The sequence below is a fragment of the Schistocerca piceifrons genome, chromosome 7, assembly GCF_021461385.2.
Source record: "Schistocerca piceifrons isolate TAMUIC-IGC-003096 chromosome 7, iqSchPice1.1, whole genome shotgun sequence".
In the NCBI taxonomy this organism is placed as follows: domain Eukaryota; kingdom Metazoa; phylum Arthropoda; class Insecta; order Orthoptera; family Acrididae; genus Schistocerca; species Schistocerca piceifrons.
The window spans coordinates 439,913,404-439,925,585 of record NC_060144.1 but is presented as its reverse complement, the minus strand read 5'-3'; the positions used below and the strand labels follow the sequence as shown (position 1 = coordinate 439,925,585).

General features: G+C 38.2%; 1 protein-coding gene across 2 annotated transcripts in view; it reads right to left on the bottom strand.

Moving 5' to 3' along the window:
• The window catches only part of LOC124805178 (vascular endothelial growth factor receptor kdr-like), a 511,639-nt gene that overhangs the window by 48,668 nt on the left and 450,789 nt on the right, over positions 1-12,182 (bottom strand). For both annotated transcript variants that reach the window (XM_047265665.1, XM_047265666.1), the window contains exons 14-16: positions 8,577-8,754; positions 8,375-8,472; positions 4,527-4,677 (exon numbers count right to left, since the gene is read on the bottom strand). In XM_047265665.1, the coding sequence (XP_047121621.1) occupies positions 4,527-4,677; positions 8,375-8,472; positions 8,577-8,754 (427 nt within the window). The remainder of the gene's footprint in view (positions 1-4,526; positions 4,678-8,374; positions 8,473-8,576; positions 8,755-12,182) is intronic.

The following is a 12,182-nucleotide window of genomic DNA, read 5'->3' as shown; positions in this document are numbered from 1 at the left end:
TTTTGCAACCATGATTTATTAAACAGATAGTTTGGTGACATTCACACCTGTCAGCACTTACTTTCTTTGGAACTGGAGTATTACATTCTTCCTGAAGTCCGAGGGTATTTTGTGCACTGGGTGGAGTAGTGGAGTAGTTTTGTCTTGGCTGGCTCTCCTAAGGGCATCAGTAGTTCTGAAGGTATGTTCCTACTCCATGGGTCTTGTTTTGACTTAGGGCTTTCAGTGCTCTGTCAAATTATTCTCACAGTACCATATATCCCATCTCATTGTGTATTTCCATTTCCCTTTCCATCATATTGCCTTCAAGTTTACCTCTATATATTCCTTCCAGCTTTCAGCTTCTCTTCTGTTCTTAGTACTGGTTTTTCATTTGAGCTTTTAATATTTGTACAAATACTTTTCTTCTCTCCAAAGGTCTCTCCAATTTTCCTATAGTCAGTATCCATCTTTGCACTAGTTATAAATACTTCTATAGACTTGTGTATTTCTCCTAGCTGTTCCTGTTTAGCAATTCCACACTCTGTCAATTCTGTTTTTTAGGCACCTTTATTCCCTATCACACTTTTTATTTGCTGCATTTTATATTTTCTCCTTTCATCAGTTAAACTCAATATCTCATATTGTCCGAGTATTTCTGCTAGGTTTTGTCTTTTTATCCATTTGATCTGCTGTCTTTACCATTTCATCTTTCAAAGCTACTCATTCATCTTCCATTGCATTCTTTCCATTCAACTGTTGCCTAAGGTCTTCTCATACTCTCAACAATCTCCAGTTCTTTTAAATTATTCAAATCCCATCTCCTTAACTTCCTAACTTTTTGCAGTTTCTTCAGTTTTAATCAGAGTTCCTAGCCGATAAATTGTTGTCAGACTCCACATCCTCCCCTGAAAATGCCTTACTGTGAAAAACCTGGTTCCAAAATCTCTGTCTTAACATTATATAATCAATCTGAAACCTTCTGGTGTCTTCAGATCTCTTTCACATATACAGTCTTCTTATGCAATTCTTAAACCAAGTGTAGGCAGTGATTAAATTACACCCTGTGCAAAATTCTACCAAGCAGTTTTATCTTCCATTCCTTTCTTCCTTTTCCTATGATCAAATTCCATTCGTCACAACAATTAAAATTTTCCTCTCCCTTAACTATGTGAATAATTTTTTTTATTTTGTCACACATTCTTTCACCATCTTTGTCATCAAGCTAGGTGGCATATACACTATTACTAATGTGGTGGATGTTGGCTTGATGATCTTTGTTAGAATAATGTGTTCACTGTGCTGTTCATAACAGCTTACCTGCATTCCTATTTTTTTTATTCATTTATAGACCTATTCCTGCATCATCCCTACTTCATTTTGTATTTATAACTGCATGCTCACCTGATCACAAGTTCTGTTCATCCTGCCATTGAACTACACTAATTCCCACTACATCTGAATTAAACTTTTGCATTTACCTTCCTGAATTCTATAAGCAACCTACCTAAATTAGGAATCTAACATTCCATGCTCTGATCGGTAAAGTGCCAGGATGTCCTTCCTGATGATGAAATGCCCTTGTTTAGTCCATGCTCAGAGATCCAAATGGGTGACACTTTACCTCCAGAATATTTTACCCAAGAGGATGCAACCATCATTAACCCTACAGTGGAGCTGCATACCCCTCAGGAAAAGTAATAGCTGTAGCTTCCCCTTGCATTGAACGTGTGTGTGTGTGTGTGTGTGTGTGTGTGTGTGTGTGTGTGTGTGTGTGTGTGTGTGTGAAAGAGAGAGAGAGAAAAGAGAGAGAGAGAGAGAGAGAGAGAGAGAGAGAGAGAGAGAGAGAGAGAGAGAGAGAGAGAGTGTATACCCGTCCTTTTTTCCCCCTAAGGTAAGTCTTTCCGCTCCCAGGACTGGAATGACTCCTTACCCTCTCTCTTGAAACCCACATCCTTTCGTCTTTCCCTCTCCTTCCCTCTTTCCTGATGAAGCAACCGTTTGTTGCGAAAGCTTGAATTTTGTGTGTATGTATGTGTTTGTTTGTGTTTCTATCGACCTGTCAGCGCTTTTGTATGGTAAGTCACATCATCTTTGTTTTTGAATATATCTTTCCCATGTGGAATGTTTCCCTCTATTATGTTAAATAATTTAGATAGATGTGAATGTGTTGAGGTGAACTTCTTTAGCCAGAAATTTGCTGTTTTATCTTTTCCCGGGACTTTCCAATTGTGCGTAGAATTAATTGCTTGGGTGACTTCATGTTGCAAAATTACCACTTCAGGCATTTGTGGTATCATCTTGTATGTGTGTGTTTCTGCTTGTATCCACCATGCATGTCTTATGTTGTACCGGGTTTGACCATATGTTGCTCCAGAAGTGTTCCATGTCTGTTATATTTGGTGGATTGTCTATTTTAATGTGTGTGTTATCTATTGTCTGGTAAATTCTTTTGGTTTGTGTTGAATGTTTTGTTTTGTTTCCTTTTATTTTCACTTTTTTGTATCTTCTAAGTCGTCGTAATTTTTGCTTCTGTTCATCTATTTGCTCTATCACTTCTTGTTGTGAGATTTTACCTAACCTTTTTCGTTTTTTGTCTGATATTTCATTTCTTATAAATTGTGTTAGCTGTCCGATTTCTTTTCTCAGTTTTTCTATTCTGATCTGTAGCCTGTGTTGCCATGCTGGTTTTGCGGGTTTCTTCTGTGTGTTGGTTGGTTCTGATATCTGCCTAGTATGTATATTTAGTGTAGTGAGTGCTCCTATATAAACCAGTAGTTGTAACTCTTCCATAGTAGTATTTTCATTTATTTTGTTGTGTATGATTGTGTTGATAGTTGTTGTTGTTGTTTCGACTTGTGGGTTATTTGGTGGTCTATGCAAGAATGGTCTAATGTCTGTATTTGTGTCTTTGTATTCTATATATGTCAGCTGAAATTTTTCTTCTATATCTAACATGTGTGTCACTTCGTGTTCTATTTGTGCTTGTTCTGGTGGCTGTCTTAAGATTTCGTTTTCCTCTGATTGTTTAATTGATGCGTGTTGTTCTTGGTTTGTTTGCTCTGGGATGTTTGAATCCATTACTGTATTTTCTTCTTCTTCTGACTGTACATTATTTTGTTCCAGTATTTGTTGTACTTGTTGTTTGATGTTTTCTAATTCTGACTGGGGTATCCTGTTATTTGTGATTATTACACGGATCTGATCAGCTAGTCATTGTTCTGTTAAAAATTTTAATTCTGGGTATCTGGTAATAAATGTTGTGTATACTTGTGATCTGTATCCAGTTGTGTTGGTTCCTAAGTTTGTTGCTTGGTAATAACTAAACATGAGGTGTCGGTTAACTTCATCTGACCATCTCATCCTCTGTCTTTGTTTTCCTTCCGGGGTGGTTGCAGGGAGCATGTCCTGCACAACACCTCTATTTGGATTTAAATCACTTTCCGTGTGGCTAGCAGTGTTGTTACCATTATGGATGGGCATAGGGTTCAAGCGTCGTCCCCGACCATGACAGCGCTAGTCCGAGGCTTCATTAGTTCTGTCCTGAACCAACTAATCACACTAAAAGGGGGGGGGGGGGGGGTTAGCCCTATTAGTGGTTTGTTCTTTTCGTCGCCTTTTATGACTGGCAGAACATACCGGAGGCCTATTCTTTTCCTGGGCCTCCATATCATCATCATCATCATCATCATCATCATCATCATCATCATCATCATCATTATTATTAATCCAGATGCTAGCAAGTTTTTTCTTTCTTTTGTGTGGCTGTCAATGACTCAGCATTTCTGCATGTTGGAGAGTCATCTCCTTTAATCCAAAAGTATACATTCTATCAGAACTTTCCTACAACATTAATGACCATTGTCACAAAATTCTATGAATCTCTGATTTATGTCCTCTATCCAAATCAACACCAAATGACTGCTATCAGATCTGGAAACAATACTGCACTTTATAAGCTGTGCACTCACCTTGTGTACGAGGTTAGCTGTTTTCATCACTTCAATTAGATGTCTAAAGGAATGCAGGATGTCTTGATACCTGCTGGCAGGTATCATCCATGTTCATGTGAACTACAGTCTGCAATTGACTGCCTTCACTGGGGTGTGCTAATAGCTACTGCCAGAACTGCCTCCATATCTCTTGGCAGAATCCCCTACAAACAAACTAAGTACACATTGTTCTTTCCTTTCAACCTGCAAACTCCATTATCCAGCTGATGGTAAAGCCCCATAAAAGCACACATACCAAGCATATAACAACTTTGTTTTATAGTAGGAAAATTTTGGTAGACTGTGGAAGTTTCAGAAGTAAAGGAGACCACTCAACAAAAAGTAGAAGCATTGAGTCATCATCATCATCATCATCATCATCATCATCATCATCAACAACAATGTCTGCTTGCAGCACAGCTCTAGTCAGGAAGGTTATAGCTCATAGTTCACAATTTGGGATGCAAGAACAATTGCGTTTAACTGCCTTGAACCCACGGTAGCATATACATCATGGGAAGTCTTGTTATAAAATGCAATAGTTCAGACACTCACCGAGTCTTAACTTTTCTCGGGGGAACTCCCACTTCTTGTCATATGGAAGTAGTTCAGCCTGTTCATCAACAGGAAGGTCTGGATTCATGTTACTTATTGCCCCTTCTGTAAAATGCATAAGACCAGCAATCCTCTGTTCTTTGCGATTTTTCTGTTGAACAAAAGAGTTATTTTTAATTACATCAATCCAATAGAAAATTAAATTCATGTTGTTTTAAAATTAAAATCAATTAGCAAGCTTTCCACTTTCTGTTACACTTCTAATGACACTACATTTATGCATTTTACTACTGCTTCTTGCAGAGAGACAAAGGGTCTTTTCGTCTCTTTCCTTTGTTTCTTTTTTTCATTTAACTTGTGGTAAATAACTAGAATGGAGAACACCTTTCATTGTTTCATGTAGTGTAAAACATTCTGCTTCTATTATCTGAAATTTACACCCACCAGCAGAATGCTAATATGTTCATGATTACTACCAAAGTTCTCAGTGCTTTGACCCCCTTACTTACAGGTTTAAAGTTTTAAGTATTATGTTGAGAGAGAAAAATGGAAACAAACCCATAAACAATAGAGTGTTTATCTCAGAAATATATAATTTTAAAACAGAATTTCAGTCCCATACTTACCTTCAGGAGAAATAGACTGCTGACAGACACACCCTAGTTCCCTTTTCAGGGAAGGAGTGAGTGATAGACTGGGGCTAAAAAGAAAGGGCAGCTCACACAGACCCCTGGATGGTAAGACCCACTTATCCTCACAACTTGTGGATCCCTCTATCTTGGGGATGAAGTGAGCTGCCCTTTCTTAAAGGGACCATTATTTTTATTTCTATATTTCTATTGTTTTTTGGACCCGTTATCTTACAGTTATATAACATGTCATACATTTCAATTTACTGACATCAGTTCGACAGTAGCAAGGGAGAGTGCATGCCTAGGTGCTAGGTGTGATATTTACTATTGATTTGGAAAGTGTACAGTGATATTTTCACGTATTGCAGTGGTAGTCTGTGTTCTGTGCTGTTAATTGTCACTAATCTATGCAATATCTTTGCTGTCTTTTCAGTTACTATGTACGATGTCAGTTTCTCATCAATATGTACACCTAAGTATGTTGTATGTTTGTGTGATATTCTTATTTTAACAATATGGAAAAGGTAGAGTGCCACTCAGCCTACAGAGGAAGTAGTGAGACTGGTAAGTACAATCAAAAAGAATGCTAGAAATATTTTAGCTTTAGGATGAAGTCCTCCTCCAGAAGTAGGAAAAAACACACACAATCACACAGCAGTGACGCGCACGCGCGCAGCTCCTGACTTTTAAAGAATATAACACCAGATCTAATTTTGTGCTTAGTTTTGAGTATGTAATAGATTTTCTAATTTATTTTGACTATTCCTAATTAATACTTTTGTTATAGGATGAAATTAGTAATTGTTTCATAACTTAAATTCTGCTGTTGACTTATAAACAAATATAAATATCTGTACTAATTATAAACATTTGGAAAATAAAACACTGGCAATCTGTAAGTATTTATTTGGCTCTGTTCGAAAAGATGTTAGCAAAGCCAGCCCTTAATTCCAAAGTAATTACCAGTTTTGTCAAAAGTAAAGAACTATGAAACAATTGTGCAACTGTCTGCTACATCATTTAAAGTATTCCGTTTGAACTCCCACCCCCCTATTTTTCAGCCAGTATAACAATGCAATACATCGACACATAGGACAATTAATGAAGAAATAAAGCACGCGAACATCACATAGTCTCATTTGAACCACTAGTACAAGAGTGTCAGCATTTTTAAAATTTCATTGTTAAGCCAAGATGGGTCTTTTCGGTCCTTAATCCACTTACTCGGCATATACTTCTCTGAAGCATAATTTACAGTCCATTTAAACTCTGTCCATGATTCCTCTACATCCATCATACTGGAACTAAATTGTCTTAATCCACTGTCTATGTAAGATGCTAACAACGGCTTATCTGCTCTTTCTAGCAGAAGTACTCTCCTAGCCTTCTTGATTAATTTATTAACTTTAGTAATCATAGTCGCTATGATGACACCATCTGGGTCTATTGCAAGCATATGAGCCAAACGGTAAAGGGTTGGGAGCAGTAGTGGAGAAGGAACAGACAAGGAAATTGCATAGGTTGGGTGGATAGCAGAATGCCACTCTGAGAAGGGTGGGTTGGGTAATTCTCATTTGAGGACACAATGAAAGACAGTTGATACCATAATGGAGAATGTGATTCAGTTGCTCCAGTCCTGAGTAATACTGAGTTGTGAGATGAGTGCTCCTTTGTGGCCAGATAGTGGTTATGTGGGGGATAGTAGGTGATTTGTGGGATGAGATACAGATGATCAGTTTCTGAACAATGTTGGAAGGGTAATTTTGGTCTGTGAAGGCCTCAGTTAGACTGTTGAATAATTTGGAGCTTGTCACTACAGATGTAACAAATATGGGATGCTAGATGGTGGTGATGGTGAACAGCGGACTCGTGCAACGGTTGAGATGGAGGTTGACATCAAGGAAAGTAGCTTGCTGGGCTGAGGAGGACCAGATGAAGCAAATGAGGGAGGTGTTGTTGAGGTTCTGGAAGAATGTCAGTAAGATGTCCTCACCCTCATTCCAGATCACGAAGATGTCATCAATGAATCTGAACCAACTGAGGGTGTTTGGGACTCCCAACGATTATGGAGGATTCCTCTAGATTGCCCATGAACAGGTTAGTGTAGATGGTGCCATGTAGATGCCCACTGCAGCACAACAGATCTGTTTGTAGGTTATGCCTCCCCATCACATTCCTGCATGCTCCCACAGGCAGTACGAGCATCTTCTGCCACCTCTCCTCCCGCCCACCCCACTCACACATCTTGCTCACTCCCATTACCAACTCCAGGTAGTTTGCTGCTCATGCCAGAAGTCACAGTTGGGCCTTATCAGACAGTGGCCATGTGTGCGTAACTACTACTTGTTTGAATGTGTAAAGTTTCCCACTTCTGACGGAGTTTGTCCAAAAACTGGAATATTTCTAGCCTTCTTTTTCAGTGTGTCCACCTGTAACTCTACACCTCCGATAAGTGGTGAGCCACACACTGTCTTCTCTATATTATTGTTAATCAAGCCTGGACTTTCCATTGTTTGATTAGGTTTATGTTATCTAGTTTAATTGCTGGATTTATTTACACTGTGCCTTTCAGAAGCCTGCATAATTTTTTATGTGGTGTTGTGGGATTTGTTTTGTCTGTACCCAGTGTTTGTTTATTTTAATGAACCACTGACTTTTTTGCTCAAGCTGAGCTCATGAGTCTGCAGAGACCATTAGCAACTGGTTGGCTGCATAAGCAATGATTCCAATGATGCAATAATTGAACTCAATTACATTTAATAGAGATGCTGTTGTGAAGTCCTATGCACTGATTCCTGCAGTCATCTCAAGGTGATTTCCTGTACAACTGGTATTTGCCTGCATGCCACTCGCCCATCATGTCATGCAATGGTCAAGAAAGCTTGTATACAAGGCAGAGGGTAACTGCAAATCTCTCAGCCTTGCAAACATGATGGACCAGCATAGATTATTAAATTCGCCTGCTGAGTCAATAAGAAATTGTTAGTTCCGAAAGCTGGGACACTGCATGCATTCTGTTTGTGTTTAAGGAATGATAATACAAGAAGTCTGTAGGTGAATTCTTTTATCCCCTTCTACATGCTACAGGGAGTGAACTGACTTGCTTATATGTATACTTGTTACTGTACAAGCCATTTCCACCATAATACACAGCGAAGTTTAAACAAATTAAAATACTATGTGTTTAAGAAAAAAAGAAAAATTCACAATACTTACTCTGTCTCTTAGCATTTTTACAGCAAGTACAGCAGCGAGAATAAATATGACAACTAGAGCTACAGCAACAACAATACTTATTACCGTACCACCTTCATCTAAAAATAGAAAAAAAAGAAGTGTTAGAGAATCATCTGTGTTACTGGGTAATATTTTGTGCAATATCTTGTATTATCAGGAACAGACACAAAAATGAACAAACCTTTGAATTTCAATGTAGCTGTTACTGATTTCCGGTCATTTTTATTTCTGGGATTTATGGCAGTACATGTGTACAACCCTGCATGTTCTGCTGTGAACTGTTTAATTACAAGAGTAGTATGGTTATGCATAAATTCTATTGATGTGTCATTTGGCTTCACAGGAAGTGGCTTTCCATCCTGGAATGAAAAATTACAGTTCAAACAAATGTAATCGTACTAATGAAACACACTTATCATTAAGCCGTAACACACAACCCACAGTATTTACAGAGGGCATTTTTCTTTTCCTGTTTTAATCTTTCAGGTAACTACAATAGCATGAACCATTTGAAACAGAATTATATAAATAGCTAACTAAAAATTCAGCAAAAAAGCAGCTTAATAAAAATGAAACTGATATGGCTAATAAAAACACAAAGGACAGACTGTGGATTAAAACTGGTCCTGACCCGATTGCGGCACTATTTTTGGAGGTTGGCACTATGATTGTGAGACTGTTGTCTAGCAACAGCAGGGCCAGAGAGAGTGTGTTGTCCAACAGAGAATGTGTGCATGGGGTGAAGAAAGAGTTGCTGGTAGACAGTCATCAGGACAGGTGCAGCCTGGCAGTGTTGTGGACTAGATGCCATAGCAGGTGAATTCTAGTGTCTGATTCCACACATCAGCTTTGAGCAATTATGTCATTTCTGAGGCAAAAATGCTACATACAGACAATCTATGAAAGCAGTGGATCATACTCTACACCAAATGTAGCATACGATAAAATTACAATCCCATTCATGCAGTTATTAACTCAGTCATGAATTATAACTAAACGAATGGAAGATAATGAAAATAATTAAGAACAAGAATTAAAAACAAATTTTCATGTCTGATAAGAGGTACACTCGCAATTTATGCAAGTGGAAAAGCACGGAGAACCCTTAAATTGCATTACAGTAAAGCACATGGTGAAGACTTACTGTTATAAAATAGCATTAATTTTACTATTAATTACTGAATCTAACGGGAGAAGCACAGGGGAGGTTGGCGTTTTGGGCGAGGAGAAACTAAAATGTAACAGAAAAACAGGAAAATGAAATGAATGACAACAAATACGAAACAGTAGAATGAAATGTGGAGAAACTGACACACTAAATTCTAAACGAAAAGACAGTATATGACTAACAAATATCTACAAAAATAAAGACTATCAGAATTGATAACTAGAATTAACCTATGTAGGTAAATTCCAGTTAAAGATTCCAACCACTCCATGATTCATATGGAAATTATTTTTGCAGTTTTATGCACTGAAACGTAACAGCATTTTTACATTTGTAATTGCTCTCTAAAACTACTGCAGTGTGTAACAAAAAATTAGAATCAGTAACTAGAACTGACCTCCTATCTACGTCAATTCTAATTACCGATTCTGTTGGAATTTAGAATCGATGCCTCTGCTACATATTTATCTTTGCCGCAGTTGCTACGGACACTTTTATAGACGTTCCTATTAACATGGTTGTGTGTAGCCCACCCTTGTGTTACATTTGTTCTGTGCGAGTTAATAAAAGCATTTATGTTCACTTTCCAACCATAACCGCGTCTTTATTTCAAGGTTAAGTAACGACAGGTTATGGGCCCAGGCACAGTCACCCAGTGGTTTATTTTAAGTAAATAAAAACTATGTTTTTTCATCGCATCAAGATTCAGATACGGAACGCCAATATCACGAGTTGAGTCACTGTTAATTCGTTGCCAGTAACTGAAAAACTGAAAGGAAGAGAAAATTACAATTTGCAATGAAAACTTATTTATAGCACGAACAATTGTGGCAATGTATAATGGGCGCGATAAAAGATGAAGTTAAGATATGCACTGCATGGGCCAAAATAATCTTAGTTGATCCAACTATTTATGTGAATCTGCAGCGCACGTCATCTGCAAAAGAAGCATAGGATAAATTAAAACAAACTTAAGAGGATTAAGGACTTTATTGAAGAACAGGCTTGTTGAGAACGCTTTTCCTAACATGATTAGAGAACTGTTCAATTGTGGAAGAATACGTTGTTGTTGTGGTCTTCAGTCCTGAGACTGGTTTGATGCAGCTCTCCATGCTACTCTACCCTGTGCAAGCTTCTTCATCTCCCAGTACCTACTGCAACCAACATCCTTCTGAATCTGCTTAGTGTATTCATCTCTTGGTCTCCCTCTACGATTTTTACCCTCCACGCTGCCCTCCAATGCTAAATTTGTGATCCCTTGATGCCTCAAAACATGTCCTACCAACCGATCCCTTCTTCTAGTCAAGTTGTGCCACAAACTTCTCTTCTCCCCAATCCTATTCAATACCTCCTCATTAGTTACGTGATCTACCCACCTTATCTTCAGCATTCTTCTGTAGCACCACATTTCGAAAGCTTCTATTCTCTTCTTGTCCAAACTAGTTATCGTCCATGTTTCACTTCCATACATGGCTGTACTCCATACAAATACTTTCAGAAACGACTTCCTGACACTTAAATCTATACTCGATGTTAACAAATTTCTCTTCTTAAAAAACGCTTTCATTGCCATTGCCAGTCTACATTTTATATCCTCTCTACTTCGACCATCATCGGTTATTTTACTCCCTAAATAGCAAAACTCCTTTACTACTTTAAGTGTCTCATTTCCTAATCCAATTCCCTCAGCATCACCCGACTTAATTTGACTACATTCCATTATCCTCGTTTTGCTTTTGTTGATGTTCATCTTATATCCTCCTTTCAAGACACTGTCCATTCCGTTCAACTGCTCTTCCAAGTCCTTTGCTGTCTCTGACAGAATTATGTCATCGGCGAACCTCAAAGTTTTTACTTCTTCTCCATGAATTTTAATACCTACTCCGATTTTTTCTTTTGTTTCCTTTACTGCTTGCTCAATATACAGATTGAATAACATCAGGGAGAGGCTACAACCCTGTCTCACTCCTTTCCCAACCACTGCTTCCCTTTCATGCCCCTCGACTCTTATAACTGCCATCTGGTTTCTCTACAAATTGTAAATAGCCTTTCGCTCCCTGTATTTTACCCCTGCCACCTTCAGAATTTGAAAGAGAGTATTCCAGTTAACATTGTCAAAAGCTTTCTCTAAGTCTACAAATGCTAGAAACGTAGGTTTGCCTTTTCTTAATCTTTCTTCTAAGGTAAGTCGTAAGGTCAGTATTGCCTCACGTATTCCAACATTTCTACGGGATCCAAACTGATCTTCCCCGAGGTCGGCTTCTACCAGTTTTTCCATTCGTCTGTAAAGAATTCGCATTAGTATTTTCCCGCCGTGACATATTAAACTGATAGTTCGGTAGTTTTCACATCTGTCAACACCTGCTTTCTTTGGGATTGGAATTATTATATTCTTCTTCAAGTCTGAGGGTATTTCGCCAGTCTCATACATCGTGCTCACCAGATGGTAGAGTTTTGTTAGGACTGGCTCTGCCGAGGCCATCAATAGTTCTAATGGAATGTTGTCTACTCCCGGGGCCTTGTTTCGACTCAGGTCTTTCAGTGCTCTGTCAAACTCAAAAAGAATACGTGTCGAGATTAATTTCAACATCAAATAAATTGAATGATCTTAACTTTGAA